General features: G+C 41.5%; 1 protein-coding gene across 2 annotated transcripts in view; it reads right to left on the reverse strand.

The window, feature by feature from the left end:
• Positions 1-2504: 2504 nt before the first annotated feature.
• The window catches only part of CHLSN (cholesin), a 140110-nt gene continuing 123712 nt past the window's right edge, over positions 2505-18902 (reverse strand). For both annotated transcript variants that reach the window (XM_082199939.1, XM_082199940.1), the window contains exons 4-5: positions 4870-4951; positions 2505-3693 (exon numbers count right to left, since the gene is read on the reverse strand). In XM_082199939.1, the coding sequence (XP_082056065.1) occupies positions 3511-3693; positions 4870-4951 (265 nt within the window). In that variant the 3' untranslated portion in view covers positions 2505-3510. The remainder of the gene's footprint in view (positions 3694-4869; positions 4952-18902) is intronic.

An 18902-nucleotide genomic window follows, 5' to 3' on the forward strand; every position in this document is an offset into this window, starting at 1 on the left:
ATTCAGTTTTGTGCTCTGTGCATATACTCTTTGTCTTGGATTTTAGGTTTATTATTAACACAACAGGGTGATTTGACTCACATAATTTTGCTGAACCCTGCCCCCAGTTCTCGCTAGACCATGTTAAAAGAAATAACTGGAAGATATAAATGTGCAGGCAAACAGGCCAGATAACCCAAAGAGTTCCTGGATCTCCGCATGACTGAGCCTAAGGTTTCAGACATAGTGAAATCATGCTATTAAGGAATTGATGCCATCCACATTCCAACCATAAAGTGATACAGTGGTACAGAAAGATGGCTCAATTAATGACAATTAAAAGTCTTCTCACAGCAGAACATTATAATCACTTGGGTCATCCTGGGTGGTCTATACAGGTACATTTCCAATTCCAAAGGAAGACTCTGAATGCTGTAATATTTGCAGCTTTACCAACAAATAAACTCCAAACTTAGGTAGTGAACACATCTGAGGGATGTGGGTGCCACACAAACCTCAGTTTTGTTTTTAATAAAGATGTGCATTGCACACAGGAGACAAGTCACCTGCTATTTTTATGTTCTTTGATTTTTCTGCTTTAAGTGATCAACAGTACTTGGAATTATTTAGTTCAGTTGAACAAAGTTCACTTAACCAGTTCAAAAATCTGTGAATGCCACCCGAAAATCATTCCCATAACTGCTGCCTAAATTAAAGGTGAATTAAGTTCATTCTGGGGCAGAAGTTTCTGCTAGTTCACATTCACTTCACCCATCCAACCACAGCTGGTCTGAACCATTAGTTTTCATTTTTAAAAAAAGTCAGTTGCATATCTATAAAGGAAGTTAGAAAGCAAAACTTTGGGCAACTTTCTAAAGCTTATTAGGCAGATATGGAGTAACCGCTGTTGCTACGGTCTCTTAAGTCACTTAATCACTGTAGCTAAGCAATCAGAAGGAAGCAATGTGAGGTGTTTTCAGCATCTTCTCTACTGAAAGGATTCTCTGGCTTCTAACAAGAGTAGCTTGCAGGGAGCAGTACAGGTTCAGGAACAAAGCAGATGATGCCTTGAGCCTTTAACAGCTGTGTAGAGGCAGGGTAATCTTTTTTCTAGTATGTAAGTACAATTATGAGAAAAGCAGTCTGTCATACATTTGATTACTTGTGTGTGGCCCTGATTTGCTTTTGAATCCTATACTTCAGCACAGCAACTGAATTCTGAATGCTGATTTTCTTTTTCTGCCAAGAATGAACTTTTTATGAACTAATGTTTGGATGACCTTGAACCAGTTCTTTTTGTGAAAGGATGAGCTTGAACCAGAACTAGTTCCTTTTTGGAGAGAATGAACTTGACTTAGAACTAGTTCCTTTTTAAAAATGAACTTTTGAAGAACTGGCAATCAATATACAGTAGTACCTCCGGTTAGGTAACCCTCTGGTTATGTAAACTTCAGGATGCGAAAGCGGCAAAACCAGAAGTATGTGACCGGGTTTCACCACGCACGCATCCGCAGAAGCGGTCCTCAGGTTGCGGAAACCTCGGGATCCGACCAGATCTCCAGAACGGATCCAGTCCGCAACTGTACTGAGGAATATAAGACACCAGAAGAAGGGAGGAAATGAGAGAGAACAATAGAAAAGTTAGTCAGGTAGTCCAGAAAATGTATGTGATGGGTTTTGCTGCCTCCCACTGCTTTGCTTTCTGTCTCTCTCTTTTTCTCTGATTCATACATACCTTGGCTTGTTCCAGTATATTAAATTCCATTATAGTTACTGTATTAGCATAGCACATATTGATTCACTTAAGTATTTGGCTCTCAGATGAAGTTGTCTTAAAGGGAATGCAATATGTTAGCAACTTTCAGAATTCCTAATATCTTCCATGCTTTTTCCAAGAACTCTAGCAAGTCAAGCTGGTGATGGGTCGTCAAAAACCTAGACAAATGCTACAATTGAAAACAGTAAAAGGTTTCGAAAATCTGGTAACCAAAGTTAGACAACAGTTCAATTAGCACCTGTGACATTTTAGTAATAGATATGTTTGTCATTCCAGCTCTCTGAATTCACTATTCCTGCATGACTATTTGCAGAAGTCTTCTCTCTTATGTCTCTTCGAGCTCCTGCCGTCGGGACGGAGATACAGGACGATGAAGACAAGAACGAGCCGTCTTAAAAACAGCTTCTTCCCCAGAGCGATCTCGGCCCTGAATGGGAAGCCTGGACTTTGAAAGTCATCTAAACTTCCTTGCTGTTTTATACTGTATTGTTTTAATTAGTGTTTTTATAGTTGTTTTGATTTTGTGTGGAGTGCCCTACCTGGGTGGATGGAGCAGCCAAGTAATTTCGTTGTCCCCGAGAGGGGGCAATGACAATAAAGATATTATTATTATTATTATTATTATTATTATTATTATTATTATTATTATTATTAGGATGGACTGCCAGACAAAACAACTGAATGCAAGGTTTACTCATCAGGAAAACAATCACACAAGGACAGTATGAAGGCCCGGTATGCACCAAAATGGCAACAATGTATCCTTTTATTGATGATAACACATGAAAGAGTCCATAATTTTGTTATCTCACATGAACATGTAGGTAATTAAAATAAAAATCTGCCAGAATTTTGAACCCTTGAAGTGGTATTATCCTTTGGGAATCGAGTAACTTCTTGGAGAAAAAAACATTCCTGAGGTCCTCCCAGTTGAAAACTGCAATCAGAGCCTTGAAATGTTTTTGAGGTGATTATCTATCATCTGAGGAAGATCTTCAAAACAGGACCTTATCTGGAAGCCTGTCTGCTGTCAGCTTAAAATAATGCTTGGAGCATTCTTCAATACAGTACAATTACTTTTGTGCTTTATGGTTCTTTGTAAGCCTTGCTGAAATGTACTTTGCAAGTGTGATGATATTTTGTCTACTTTACTGTAAACTTCTCATAATTGTTGTTCTTACAGTTGTGTGCATTTCAGCACTATTTTGTGGTTGCTGATTAAAAGAAACAAAACTTTCAAGAAAAATAAAGGAAGACCAACATAAGCCAACAGCTTCCAGACCTTCAACTTTGACTACAAGTTGAGTAATGAAACCTGCAGTTAACAGACTAAAGACGCCTCAAGCAATTAAAGATTTCAGCTGCTTCAATGGAAGTTAATCATTTCAGTTGGGTTTAAAACCATTATTATGGAGGGAATTGCCACTAACAGATGCAAAACCCTTAATAATAATTATGTAGGAAAAAGCTAAAGGAAATAGTTCCCAAAAGAAGAGCAGAAAAATACTGGTAGGAATCAAAGTCTTGTTGCTGCTTCTGTTTTAATACAGATCAATTATTTTTCATCACCTTTGCAATATTGGAAGAAATTTGCTTAAAAAGAGGGAGGACAAAGATGGGGGGGGGAAAATACTGCTTTTGAAAGAGAGTTTGAATTTCACAAGGCTGCTTAAAGGCTAGGAACTATATTCAGCTCTGGTCCTGTAATAAAATGCATATATATGGGTGTGGGAAGGCTTGATAGGACGATGTTTTCATGATAACAACTGTAGAACTTTTCGGATCCGCTCACATTTCTCCGGTTGGCTTGAATCTTCTCTTTCAGAATTGTCATATTCCTTCATGACAGCTTCTGCTTTCTGCACAGTTACATCTCGTGCACTGCCCTGGAGTCCTTCAAGGTACCGCAGCAAAATGGAAAAATATTCATCAGGGACCTTTACGATGAAAAGGAAGAGAAAGTGAAGGATCCATTACTCAATGACTTTGGGTTGAGAAACCAGCAACACCGACAGAATGGTGTTTAAGTTAAACCATCCCTCCCATTGGGGAAAAAAAATTCTTTTTTACTGAAGACTTTTCATGGCGACTGTGCAGGCAACAGGACTGATTCTAAGATTTTCAATATTATCACCTTCATGAGGAGCAACCACCACCCCAAGAAAACATTTTTCAGAACCTTCCACGTGGTCATATGTGAGCTAAGTATTAGCCGGATAACTGATTTATTTTTTATTTGCTCTTGTCTACACACAAAAAAACCCTTATACAAGTACACAGCCATAAAATGTACTGCATGACTGAGGTCAGTCCAAATCTCTCAGCATACCCTGCCGCACATCTTGTTTTTAAAATGGAACAATGGCTTAAACTCCTTGGAGGAAGGGTGGGATAAAAATACAAAGTACACAATGGCGATTTCCTTAAAAACACCACTGCTGCCACACTGGACCAACAGTCTTCAAACGAACTAAATACAGAGGGCTAGGAGAGTTCACATTAAGCCAACCCCCTCCTTCTTCTCCTGTTGATGAAATTCTTGGAAGTCGGATATAAAGGCATAGCACAGATCCCAGGCTTTTAATTTCCAACTATACCCATGCGGTGCCTTCTAAGAAGCCAGTAGCCAGCTCACCCCATGCCCAAACTGGAAACAGGGAGGGGTTAGGGGAAAGACGACATAGAACCACACACACAAAAAGGAGTGGAAACGTGACAACACAGACTGTGGGAAAAGTTCGAAATGAAGTGTCAGAATGAAGGGTAGATTGCAGATAAAACAGAGGGTGGGAGACTTCACAAAAGCAAAGCCTCTAAAGAGAACTTTTTAGACCCAACTTCCTTTGACCTTAGGCTCACTCTGGAGTGCAGGATGCCTCCTCCCCTTGGAGAGGATGTAAAAGGCTGTAAGTGACTCTGCTCAATCTGCACAGGAGGAGGTGCCGCGCCATGGGTTAGGAATATGCAGTATAATCTAACAAATTAATGATTAACTATGTGCTGGTAGTTTGTTTTATCATGTAACATGCAACAAGACTTTTGCTCAGCCCCCTGACTATATAAAGATGCACATTTTGCTACTGTTTAAAGGGGGGGGGGGCACCAGAACATACCTTGTCTTTTTCATACATGTGTAAAAGAAGCCAAGTTTGCCTTGTCTTCTGAAACTTCCACTCTTTGGGATTTTCAGACCAGCTGAAAGAAGAGAAATAAATTGAAGTAATTCAACATTATAATATAAAAAAAGAAAATGAACTTCTGTTTCTCATGCAACCTTAAATGAGAGCCTCAAACCTTCCAAAACCATACCTTAGTTCAAACAGAGATTGCACTAGGGAGGGGGAAAACCACTGGAGAACACAGAGATTGGGAGGATAGAAGCATGTGGAAAGTACCTTTCCTTCAAGTAGCCACAGGTTCACCAACAGTGTTGGGAGGAAAACTCCTCTGGTGCTGCCTGTGAGTGCAGAAATAGTTCAGAAGTTTCAGTCTCTTTCCAGCTGTGTGAAATTCAAGGAGTTCAATTGCCAACACAGTTTGATTTGCGCTTTGTGTTTCCAGGTGTATGTGTTTATTTCTTGCCCCAAAGAGATGTGGACTTTTTAGCTGTTTTATTTTACACGCTGTACATATTAAACTATTTGCAATATCTGCAAATGCTTTCCCAAACACCTCACTGGCAAACTTTAAATATACAGAAATAGTTCAAGGGTTTCAGGTGTGAACATGAAGCTGCTTTCTGTGCAATTGTTACAGAGTAAACATGGCCTAAAAGCTAATGCATTGAGGCTGTATCCATGCTAAGGCTTTAGCATTTAAGGAGAGCCTGCTGGAATTAGGCAATGGTCCATCAAGTCCAGAATCCTGCTCTCACAATAGCCAACCAGGTGCCTGTAGGAAAACCGCAAGCAGGATTTCAGCACAAGAGCACTGTCTCTTCCTGTGGTTTCCAACAACTGCTCTTCAGAAGCATTACTGCAGTTGCAGAGGCAGAGCACAACCATCATGGAGCCTTCTCCTCCACTGATTTGTCTGATCTTATTTTAAAGCCATCTCTGTCTCCTGTGTGAGTTTCACAGTTTAACCATGTGCTATGTACACGGATTGAACAGAACTGATTTTCCTGTATGCACTTTTGTTTAACTTTGCCCACATATGAGCACCTTCAGCCTTAAGCTTCCCAAATCTATCTTGACATTTCCCATTCACACTAGTGGGCAGTGCTTGATGGGCTATATTAGGATGGTAGACCCTTGTCCTCCCCCTCAATTACTGCTTTCTCTGTTAGAGAAACCTGAGGTCCTTTGAGGGCATGTGCACAGGTGGAAGGAGGAACCTTCACTCTCTAGACCAGGGGTCAGCAAACTTTTTCAGCAGGGGGCCGGTTCACTGTCCCTCAGACCTTGTGGGGGCCGGACTATATTCTGGGGGAAAAAATAATGCCCCACAAATAACCCAAAGATGCATTTTAAATAAAAGGACACATTCTACTCATGTAGAAACGCTTTGATTCCCAGACCATCTGTGGGCCAGATTTAGAAGGTGATTGGGCCGGATCCGGCCCCTGGGCCTTAGTTTGCCTACCCATGCTCTAGACCCTTTCCTCCCCACACACAGAAAGCAGAGGGGATGGCTTAGAGGAGGTTGCCTTCAACAGCCATTGTAAATCTGCACAAACCCTATGGTATGTATTACAAATAAAATAAGAAGCATGACACTCACTCTCTCTCTCTCTCTCTCTCTCTCTCTCTCTCTCACACACACACACACAGCCAAAACAGGATGGGATAACACATAGATTTTTGTTTATGACCTGAAAGGCCAGTTTTGTGCACAACAGCTGCATTAAAAATGAATATATGTGTGCATTTACTGAGAAAGTGGCTTCACCAACAGTAGGTGGAAGTAGGCACACTGCTTCCTTTCCTTGGTTGACAAAATGAAAATGTCTAGGATGTGCTCAGGTGAGAAGCAAATGGAAGCAGAGGGTGTGGTGATAAAGACCACCCAATGAAACACCACCACATATATCACCCACCAAAATGTGGTCTTATAATGTGCTTCAGCACATCTACATCCAGGTAACACGTATTGGATCCCTCTCTCCCCACATCGGACCATCTGTTGATTGGCAAAATCTGAATTGGGGGAAAGGTGCAGGCTGCCACTTGCATGAGGGGGGAATATTATGTTGGCACCAGGGGAAAACGGCTGAGGCACATTAAACTCCCATGTGGACAAGCTCATAGAGAGAAGAAAAGAACTGAAGTTGAACCCTCATTACAAAATATTCTAGTATAGATTTTTTGTCTATATTATCAGTGTGTGAGAGAGGATGGTGAAATGTAAAACTTAAAGATGCGAAACTTTAAAATTGAATGTTCCTACAGCCTCAACCACTATTTTGTAGAGTTATGGGTGCAAGGAAAATCTAGTGTATGATTCTTCACTTGACATAGTAATATTAAACTCAAAAATAAATTGGAAAGGGAATTCTGCAAGAGTGCTAATATAGTTCAAATGCTGTCAAGTCTGATACACTGAAACAGACCACAAATTAAATTTGTTCTACCCTAGTGAATAAATTGCTCAGTGAACTCAGTATATCGCAAGATTTGGCCAGGAGGGCTTTGTGAGAACTAAATATAAAAATATCCGCTTCCTTTTCTAGACTCAAAAGTCCCTAAAATTATCAGAAAATGGGTTGATTGGGCTGCATTTTCAGCCAGAGCAGTTACACAATACAATCAATGTATATCTATCTTAAATAACAATGGGAACAATGAGGAAAGAAATATATAATATAGCACAAAAAATAGCTTCAGAACACTAACTGAATTCAAAGTTTGAAAAGTCTTTGGCATAGCCCCTTAGACACTATATCCTAATTAAGCCAAAGTATGTGTATCTGAAATAAATGCATATACTTCCCCAGCTTCCACCTTTCTGTCTTTTGCCTTGTGTAGAATGTTATACAGTGGTACCTTGGGTTACATACGCTTCAGGTTACAGACTCCGCTAACCCAGAAATAGTGCTTCAGGTTAAGAACTTTGCTTCAGGATGAGAACACAAATCGTGCTCCAGCAGCACAGCGGCAGCGGGAAGCCCCATTAGCTAAAGTGGTGCTTCAGGTTAAGAACAGTTTCAGGTTAAGAACGGACCGTCGGAACGAATTAAGTACTTAACCCGTGGTACCACTGTACTGTAAGCTTATCGGGGTCTGTAAGGTGCCATACACAACAAACTCTCTCTCTCCAACAGCAGCTCCAACAACAGCTCTACTACTGAATCAATAAGTTGCAAAAGCCACAATTTATTGGACATATGTAAGCCTCCAGGTGTGTCCAAAATAAATTTTCAAGCAGAGCAGTCTTGCAAATGTCAATCACTGCAACCCTTCATTTCAATATTGAGCTTGGAATTCAAAGCAAATATTAACAGGGAACCTTTTTGGGCCCATTTGAAATTTTGAAAAAGGGCCATCAGCGTTGGTCACAAAATGGCTGTTGTGGGACTGTGGCATAACACAAAATGGCTGTGACATATAAAAGAGCAGAATAAAAGACAGAACTACAAGGTGATGCAGGTGTGCCCCCCTCCACCGGGAAAAGAGGCACGTACATCTCTGCACTTGCTCACAGAGTGAAAAGATTTGCTCCTACCCTCTGTTTAGAACAGAAGAAAAATTGAGTATCCAATCTTGTTAAGTTATGCCCCCTTTCAGCCAAGAAGGCTGCCAAGAATAAACAGATCCATGAAAATACATACAAACGATACCATACAAATCTTGACATCCAACCAACGATGGACATGTCTAAGCAAAGTGCCTCACAATGCAAATAGATTCTGGAGGCTTTCTGCTTCCTTCTGACCCCCCTGCAAATATAGCTCCTGGTAAGGTGGGAATGGGGATTCAGACTCTTGTTGTTACTGCAAAAAGAAGGGAATAAAGGGCATAAAAAAGGATGAATGCTGAATATAAACCTTCTACCTTCTGTGATTAGTAACTGCAGCAGTAGCTACTAGGTCCAATCTTAAGAGAAAGACCCGGACACAGTAAACCGAGGAAATTTAACAGGGAAATGATTACATTACCATGTCAGCCTGACTCCTAACACCCACCTCCTTCAACTGGAAGTCATTTAGCTTATAGGCTGCCCATGTGTGTGGCATTATTGTGCAAATACTGTGTAAAACCTACATGTGGGTTTGGGAGAAAGCCAGCTGCTCCATCAGACACCTATGCACTGAGCATCATGTCCAAACAGGGGCATGCAAAGGACTGATAAGGTTGCCATATGAGAGGTGGGCCCCAATCTCATTGCATGGCTCAGCCCTGTGTTAATTTGTGTCCCCACTACATATGATACGATATGATAATCTTTATTGTCATTGTCCCATACAGAACAACAAAATTGAAAAAAATCTACACCAGACATTCAAAAACCAACAAGCCTGCTATCCCAGCCTGGCTGTGCAGAATTAGTAAAGCCATTATCTGCATAGCATTAAAATATTTATCAGACTACTTATTTTTATTCTGTGCTGACTATGAGACAATGCAGATGTGCTAATAGTTCTGTCCAGATGCCCATGTTATCTTACACCTAATTCTGGTCAGCTTCAGGGTTGAGGTCAGCACTGATTAGGCAACACTGCAACATGAAAGAGGAAAAGCAACTTATTTTCATTTCCCTCCCACAACGAACATCTTGGGGGGTAGCTGCGGAGGGGAAAGTGGGCCCCAACTGCTGGCACGAGTATCGCTCAAGCATGCGGGATCATTTACAAACAGGGTGGCTAATCCCTCTCATTTATACACATTTTTTTAAAACAACCACCAGGCGATGGATATGTTACCAGCCTCAGGGGAATGTAAAAAAAAAAAAAAAGGCATAATACTGTCTCATTTTCTTCTTCCCCCGCAATACCACAATGTCACAAACTGTCTGATACATGCATTAAAAATATTCTTGGTGGGGAGCAGATCTGAGCTTGGCTAAGCCTGACAGCTTATTTTGGATGTTTCCAACGGATTAGAGGGTTTTCTGGTTGGTTTCATTTTTTATTTATTTTTCATTTGGAGAGGATTCCACCCTCCCCCCCCCTTTTCCTGGCCTCATTTGAGTTTTAAGAGGAAAAACAACATGGAAGAATATGGGAGGGGAAAGTGCTCTCATTAAAACACCCAAAACCAAACTATTTGCTCATGTCACATATTATGTATCTGAACAGCTTTGAAGGTCCCAAGTGCTGTAGTGTCCCCTCATTCGACTTCACCATTTTCTCTTTGAAATCTCAAAAGATGACTTTTTAAACAAGCAAGTTAGTTTTTGCTTTTTTCATTGTATAATAGTTTGCAGTGTCTAAGCAGTATGTAGGATATAATATGCAGCTGGATAATGATGATGACAGAAAAAGGCACAGGGAATACTTTGCACATCACAAAACCCTCACACAAAAGGTTCTTCTATGAAGGTGTTAATGTGCAATCTACACATAGCTCACCCCATGCAATGGTGTCACACATGAAAATGCCTCCCTCCCGGGTTAGAAGCTGCTTGTAACATGTGAAGTAGCCCATGTCTTTAGTCTGTCCCATGACAGGCAGCCCAAGTCAAGTCACTCCTTCTGCCTTGGCTCTTCCTGCCCCCACCCAACTGGAATATGGGATAATAGTGACCTAGTTTACAAGGTTGTTGTAAAGGACAACATAATATTTGAAAAAGTGCTTTGAACACTCACCCCAAAGCACTATATAAATGCTATTACAGATTGTTCCCTAAAATGCAGTGTCACAGGAGAAATTTGGCTTATATGTACAGTGGAAACTCGTGTTGCGTACTGTACTCCTTGCGAACACTTTGGGTTACGAGCTTTGCTAACCTGGAAGTAGATGCCCCTTGTTGCAAACTTTGCCTCAGGATGCGAGCGGAAGTCACACATCAGCAGCGCAGCAGGCGGCATTGGTGAAAGCGCGCCTCATGTTGCGAGCGGTTTCGGGTTACAAATGGACCTCCGAAACAGATTAAGTTCGTAACCGGAGGTACCACTGTACAGTATGTACTGGCTAGACATTCCCCTGTTGGCTAGCAAGAGTGAACTTACACCTTAATAAGTTTTAATATATTCCATTGTTGTACTAGGACTTGCTGATCGCAAGGTCGGCGCTTTGAATCCCCGCAATGGGGTGAGCTCCCGTTGCTCGGTCCCTGCTCCTGCCCACCTAGCAGTTCGAAAGCACCCCTAAAGTGCAAGTAGATAAATAGGTACCGCTTTATAGCGGGAAGGTAAACGGCGTTTCTGTGTGTGGCGCTGGTGCTGGCTCGCCAGATGCCGCTTAGTCACGCTGGCCACGTGATCCGGAAGTGTCTCCGGACAGCGCTGGCTCCCAGCGTCTTGAGCGAGATGAGCGCGCAACCCTAGAGTCGGACATGACTGGCCCGTACGGGCAGGGGTACCTTTACCTTTACCTATTGTTGTACTAAGGTCCTTATAGTTAAAGCCATGGTCTTTCCAGTAGTGATGTATGGAAGTGAGAGCTGGACCATAAAGAAGGCTGATCGCCGAAGAATTGATGCTTTTGAATTATGGTGCTGGAGGAGACTCTTGAGAGTCCCATGGACTGCAAAAAGATCAAATGTATCCATTCTGAAGGAAATCAGCCCTGAGTGCTCACTGGAAGGACAGATCCTGAAGCTGAGGCTCCAATACTTTGGCCACCTCATGAGAAGAGAAGACTCCCTGGAAAAGACCCTGATGTTGGGAAAGATGGAGGGCACAAGGTGAAGGGGACGACAGAGGACGAGATGGTTGGACGGTGTTCTCGAAGCTACAAACATGAGTCTGACCAAACTGCGGAAGGCAGTGGAGGACACGAGTGCCTGGCGTGCTCTGGTTCATGGGGTCACAAAGAGTCGGACACGACTAAACGACTACACACAATCTCTAGCAAAGATCCAACAGAAACAAGCAGAAGAACGTTAATAATCTAACGCTATCTGATGTTGTCCTTACAAGATCTAATGTAGCATTATAATATGAGTATCTCACCATCAGTATGACATTACAGCAAAATTATTAAGATAACTTTCTGAAGTGTTTCTGCTGTATCATAAAAAACACCACTCAAGTTGAAACTGAGTAAAAAGAACAGAGGAGCTATAAAGCAACTGGAGATCTGAAACTCTTCAGATGACTTTGGGCGTTGCTAGGATGCCAAAGACCAGATTACAACCAGGCACATTTCGTAAGGAACTTGTGCTGTTTACTCTCATGCTTGGTCTATTTTAAGAGATTTGAAACTGGGTAGCTGTTAGAAGGTGCATCACCCTGATTAAGACTTACTGGCAATCAGGAACTGCCTAATATGAATGAACAGATGTTTCTAATAAATTTTTATGTTGTGTATTCTTCTATTAGTCAGTCCTTCCTCCACCATAATGGACAAAGGGAAAACTAGGGATTATAATGGTAAAAAGAGAAAGCACCCAGTTATTGCATCTTCATGAAGGCAAATTTTGCAGAAATGCATTCAAGTGAAATACTTTAACAATGTCATTATCAACTCTAGTTCATATGGAAGATGGTAAATTTGCTGCAGGACCCTTATTTATTTATAGCAAAACCCCAAGCATGTTTACTCAGACTCCACAAAACTTACCCTATACAAGTGTGTTTGTGGCTTTAAACCTTTAACCTGCTCTGTATCCTGAGAGTTAGGACAAATTTTAACAACTTATTTGGTGATAAGCAGCATGCATTCTTTAAGAATGCAGAAAAGAAATGATAATATTTTTGTACTGACAGCTGCTGCTGCTTTATTTATAAAAAAATTCCCACTTAACAAAAATATCTAAGAAGTTTACATAAAAGCACAATCTTAAATAACATTTCCTAAAAATGAGATAAAAACAAAAAGCAGCCGATTCTTACAAATAGAACTGAGCCATATATAAAACAAAGAAATTAAAAACTAAGAGTGCAGGAAAACTTGGGTATACATAAAAGTTTTAAAGTATCATTTAATGGTCATTACTGTCTCTGCCTCACAAATTATCTGAAAGAGGGTGTTCTAGAGGATTGAATGTATCAACACGAAGGCCTGCTTCTCTGTTGTCACCAAGTGATAATTTGTTGGTTGTGGTACAGCAGAGACGTCCAACTCCCAAGAGACTGTGATCTACTCCCGGAATAAAAAAACCGCAGTGATCTACCCAAGGGGGGGGGGACTGTTGAGCTTCTTTTCGGGGGCCAGGCTACAATTGTTGAGCTTTTTTTTGGGGGGGGTACCTCAGGTTGCATATGCTTCAGGTTACAGACTCCGCTAACCCAGAAACAGTACCTCGGGTTAAGAACTTTGCTTCAGGATGAGAACAGAAATCATGCTCTGGCGGCACGGCAGCAGCAGGAAGCCCCATTAGCTAAAGTGGTGCTTCAGGTTAAGAACAGTTTCAGGTTAAGAACGGACCTCCAGAACGAATTAAGTATGTAACCAGAGGTACCACTGTACACTCCGCCGCTCTCACCTCACCTCCAATACAGCACTTAGGCAGGCCTTTGGTAGGGCTGTTGTGGGGAAGAGGAAGACGGGCACCAGGAACCGTCTACCAACGCCAGATCACATGGGTAGACCAGCACGCCCAGGGACACGTGAAGCCTCATGATGGAGTGAAGTTGATGCAACCTGCTGGCAGGGGCTTCATACACACCAGCGTAGCAGGGCGCCAGCGCTGGTGGCTGAGCAATGAGAGACGCTCGCCAGGTCAGGATGGCATGCACAGGGATGCTCTTTCCCCCCTGCATAGGAAAATGAGCCCGCAATCTACCGCTATCACCCGAGGTACAGCAGGATCTACCGCTATCACCCGTGGTACAGCAGGGTCTCCTGAAAAGATCTTAAAGGTGCAAACAACCGGGACCAGGATAACTAGCAGGCCACCTTCCATGGTAGAGACCAGACCAATCTTTAATTTTCAGCAACCCTGAATGTGGCTTGTTAGCTTTTGAGGCAACTTTTAAAACAACTTTTAGCCACGGCAACTGATGGGAAGTTAGGAGTCGCTCAAAACTTGGTGCACTCCAGCATCGACAAAAAAACACAATGGCTCACCTATTTTGCATTTCTCTTTCACTTCCCAAGCAAAATGGGACAAACAAGGAACTCAGGCATGAATTCAATAGAGCTTATGCTACATACGGATCTGGTCCTGCAATTGTTTATTTAATGGAATTATGCACTGCCTTTCTGCCAAGGCACCCAATGTGATTTAGAATTTTGAAACACGCACAAACACAAATTTAGAGTGACAGAGCTCTCTCAGGCCAACTGAAACCCAATATAGTATGTGTGCTCCCTGGTCTGTTGCAGCCCCAGGGATGGTGGAAGAGGAACTGCCTCAACATCTCTTTCAGGTCCTTGATGGTTCTTTCAGGAGCTGATAGTATGTGTGCTCCCTGGCCTAGGCTCCTTCACTTCTCAAATTCCAAAATATTAAGGTACAAAGAAAGTAATGCAGCAGACATTCATGAGAAATTTTCAAGCAGCCTGAAAGTTTATCAAAGAATTTAAACACAAAAATATTCCCAAACTGAAAAGAGAAATCTCATTCTCCCCCCCCAATCTTTGTTCCTGTGGCAGTGGCAGATGAACTCATAAGAAAAAGAAGGAACACTTTGTACTAAGATATCTACATTTCTAAAACTAACTACACCTTTTCTGGCACCACCCCTTTAATGAAAAATGGAAGAAGTAATAATTGTATGAAAATTCTTCATGTATTTATAGATGTAATCTATTATTTGTACTCGGAGGTTGGGAAATTTTAATGACTCCCTGGAGCTGAATGATTAATAATCATGTTCAGCTGTTTTAAATTTTAATTTTATCTTTGGTTGACAAGCTTAAATGCTTCACTGGAACAAGGATGGACTAGTGTATTTCACAGGGCTGGGCCATAAACGAAGAGCTTTCATGTTCCCCAGGAGTAAGTCAGAGCTATTAATTCTTTACAAGACGTAGTATAAAACTGTTCAACAAGGAAAATGTTAGTAAATCACACTAAGTCAACAAATATTTTTTATTTTACCCATTTGATTTGCCAACATGGTTTTAAAGTGTTTTACACCACTCCACACACTGAGCCTGTGTGCCACAAAAACACTTCCTGCAGATAGTCGGCAAGAGGAAAGGGTCGATGACTGGAGCAGCTCAAAGAAATATGTAAGCACCAGTGGCAAGACAGAGATCCCTCATTATTTAATAAGTCACAATACATAACAATATGTACTGGAATGCAGAGAAAATGCAGCTGTATCTGCAAAGGAACACTTGGGCAAGGATCCAGAAAGAGAGATACACTGTTTTTTGGGATCTTGGCAGTGGGGCTAATGTTTTTGTTTATGAGCTCTCTATTATCTGGACAAATTACTCTTTTAAATACTTAACCAACATTTGATTTATTAAATGGACAGCTCTCTCTCTCTTCCTCACACGTGCACACACTCACACATAGACCCCATATGTCAGAGTGGTGCCTGTTCTTTAAAGACTATAAATTTTAAAAGTTTTTTTTTAAAATCCCATTGGGCAATCTAAACCAGCCCCTTGGATTCTTGCCCAAGTTAGGGTCAAAGCACATGTGATGTGGGTGTTCTATAACTGGAACTCCCAGTATCTTTTTCTATTACAAAAATCTGCCAAGGGCAGTTGATGTGGAACACACCAGTTTGGATAAGGGCTACGTCTTTCCAGCTACTATTTGTAAATTAAAAAGCTGTTAAGAATCATAGCTATAGTATTCCCACATGAAGTGTGGTTTGACCCTCCTCTGGAAGAAAGAAAGAAAGAAAGAAAGAAAGAAAGAAAGAAAGAAAGAAAGAAATCACAGACTTGTAGAGTTGGAAGGGACCACAAGGATCATTCTAGTCCAGGAGTAGGCAACCTAAGGCCTGGGGCCCAGATGCGGCCCAATCGCCGGATGGTCCGGGAATCAGCGTGTTTTTACATGAGTAGAATGTGTCCTTTTATTTAAAATGCATTTCTGGGTTATTTGTGGGGCATAGGAATTCGTTCATATTTCCCCCCAAAATATAGTCCGGCCCACCACATGGTCTGAAGGACGGTGGACTGGCCCACAGCTGAAAAAGGTTGCTGACCCCTGTTCTAGCCCAAACCCCTGCAGTGCAGGAATCTTTAACCCAATGTGGGGCTCAAACCCACAACCCTGAGATTAAGAGTCTCATGCTCTACCAACTGAGCTATCCCTCCAGTAATCAAAGTTCAGTATTTCATGTGGTTATGCTATAGCACAGGACAGTGAGATTCTGCCCTATTTCTCACTAATAACAGGTGAGATAAACTAGTGTCAAGACTGCAGTATGACACTCATAGATGGAATGTACCTCCATATAAAAAGAAAATTTGCATACAGATAAGTAGATGTGATGGAGCTGTTTGTATGAAGGGGAAGAGAAGTCTGATGCAAATACGAAATGTCCATTTGTTAAGTGTCCCTGACTATGTTAAGTGTGTGAACACTCAAATTGAAGGTCAGTTTCTAGATTTAGCCAGATGCTGATTCATTTCCCTTTTGTGACATTTTCAAGTTTAGTAAAGAACTGTTCAGAGACACAGAAAATTCACATCAAGTATGCTTAACAGTTTCAGAGCTTCTTGCATTGTGCATAGTGCAAATGTCAATTAAACTAACATAATTACTACATATCCTGAAGTTTAATGAATTGCTAAGAAAATTCACTTACACAACATTTTATTTTGCTGGAAATGAGAATCATTAAGAAGGAAAGTATTTTGTTGGAATTAAATTTGCAAATTAAACTGCTATTTTGCAGGAAGGATTCAGGCAGAGAAATATGAGCTTTGTACTCAGATATTTAACACCTGTTACGTACTTTTATGTGCTGGAGGAAGTGCTCACAGCAGGATGGCTAGCTTCAATATTAATTCAGTTTTACAGCTGTTATATTTTATCTGAGAATGTTTATGATTAGATAAACTCATGGACCAGACTGAAGCGGGTGGAGGAAATACCAGATTATTGTATTTTTTAAAAAATGAAGTCCTAGTAAGGTAAGTTAATTTTGAAATGTCTAACAAAGCAACATGTAGTCGCTTTTCAGACATCCTCAGAACCTCTTCTACTACAATTCATTTTCAATATAAGTTTATTCTTCTAGCCCAGGGGTCTGCAACCCGCGGCTCCGGAGCCGCATGTGGCTCTTTTACACCTTTGCTGCGGCTCCGGGGCGGATACTAACGAGGGCAGGAGGCGCATTGTTCGCCCAGACACTCCCCATTGTGGCGGGCGCTGTACTGGCTGTGACGTCGCATGGGGGCGGTGCGTGCATTAGTCACGCACCGTCCCGACGTCACCTTCCCGCCCGCCACATTGTAAGGGGCATGTACGCTGGTCACTGCATTGAAAGGGGGCATGTACGCTGGGTCACTGTTTTGAAGGGGAGTGAAGAACACACACACACACACACACACACACACAAAGGTAACTTGTTAATTTAATGTTTATTTCTATGAGGAGGATAATTCTGAGGGGTCAAACAAAGAAATAATAAAAAGTGACAAAAAAGTTGTTTTTATAATTATGAGTTTTGCGGCTCCCAGTTGTTTTTTTCTTCGGAAACGGGTCCAAGTGCCTCTTTTTGTCTTAAAGGTTGCAGACCCCTGTTCTAGCCAAAGGCAATGACAAACCTGCAGCAAAAGTACCAATAAAGCAATACAGATCATACATCCATAATATGAACCAACAGCCATGAGGTAAGAGGGAGGTTACTAGAAACACCAACAAATTCAAATCCACCTTGATTTCAAATTAAACCTCCAAATCACTACTACTATTTATAGCGATTTTATTTCAATATTTTTTCCTGATTTTTTTCCCCAGCTAGTGCATAGAGGGCTACTCTGTGTGCTATACAGCATTACTGCCATTCAAATGGAACCATACCACTTAAACTAAATGTAAAACTAAAGATATATTTTTATTTATTAAATTTATATATAGCTCTTCACCAAGAGATTCCAGGGCAGTTCTCAGAATAAAATACAAGATAAAACACAAGTAATTAATTAAACCAAAACAACAGATCCACCATGCCAGTATGTTGCAACTGACCTTAGAACTATTCAAAATAAAACATTGCACATCACCATCTTCACTCAGAATTCCTCTTTTACTACAGGAGAGCAAATGTAGCAAGATTGTGCCTTCTCCCTAACAGCCACAGGTGCCTTCAATGAGGAAGAGCATTTGAAGAGTAGGGCTAGGAATGAGCTCTGAGTAAGACCTGTTGTTTTTAATCATGCACAATTATCCCATAACATTCTAAGGTTCCAATATAGTTTTGCTTAAAAGTCCCAACCCTGTGGAAGTACCGTATTTTTCGCTCTATAACACGCACTCGACCATAACACGCACGTAGTTTGTAGAGGAGGAAAATCCGTAGGCATGCCACCCGTAGGCATTCCCTCCATAACACACACAGACATTTCCCCTTACTTTTTAGGAGGAAAAAAGCGAGTGTTATGGTGCAAAAAATACGTATTTTTTTAATGGATATACAGAACTAGCACCTGCTCTTAATCTGTTCCTATTTGCTTCTCTCTCCTGCTCATTTCTAATATGGCCTGCAGCATATTTATATCCTAAGGAAGGTCGCAAGGTGATCTACAAATAAAGTCATCAGTTCTCTGGGAAAGAAGGTGCACTGGGGAGATGTGCAGTTTGTTCCTCACCAACAGGCTGTTAATTACACCCTTGTGTAATTACACCCTTCAGTCCCTTCCCCCACCCCAGATGATCTCCGGGAAAGAACATGCTGTGCATGAATTGCTCGTTCTGTAGCTAGAAGGCTGTTGCTCCACTCTCAAGTTTAGGGGTCAAGGGGTTGTTCAACAGTGGGTCTGCAGGGTGGGGCGGCTTAGCCTCTCCCCTTGAGAGGAGGCAAAAGGCTTCAGAGGACTCTGCCTGGTCCTTCCTGTAGGTGGCATCATCCCTATCAAGAATGTCCTTCAGCAGCATCTTCAAACAGAAACTCACAGTGCAAACGGTAAAACGAATTTCCTTTTTTTATTATTTAACCAAAGGTAAGATTACCTAGCTCAAAATT

This window comes from Podarcis vaucheri (genome assembly GCF_965113315.1).
Source record: "Podarcis vaucheri genome assembly, chromosome: 14".
In the NCBI taxonomy this organism is placed as follows: domain Eukaryota; kingdom Metazoa; phylum Chordata; class Lepidosauria; order Squamata; family Lacertidae; genus Podarcis; species Podarcis vaucheri.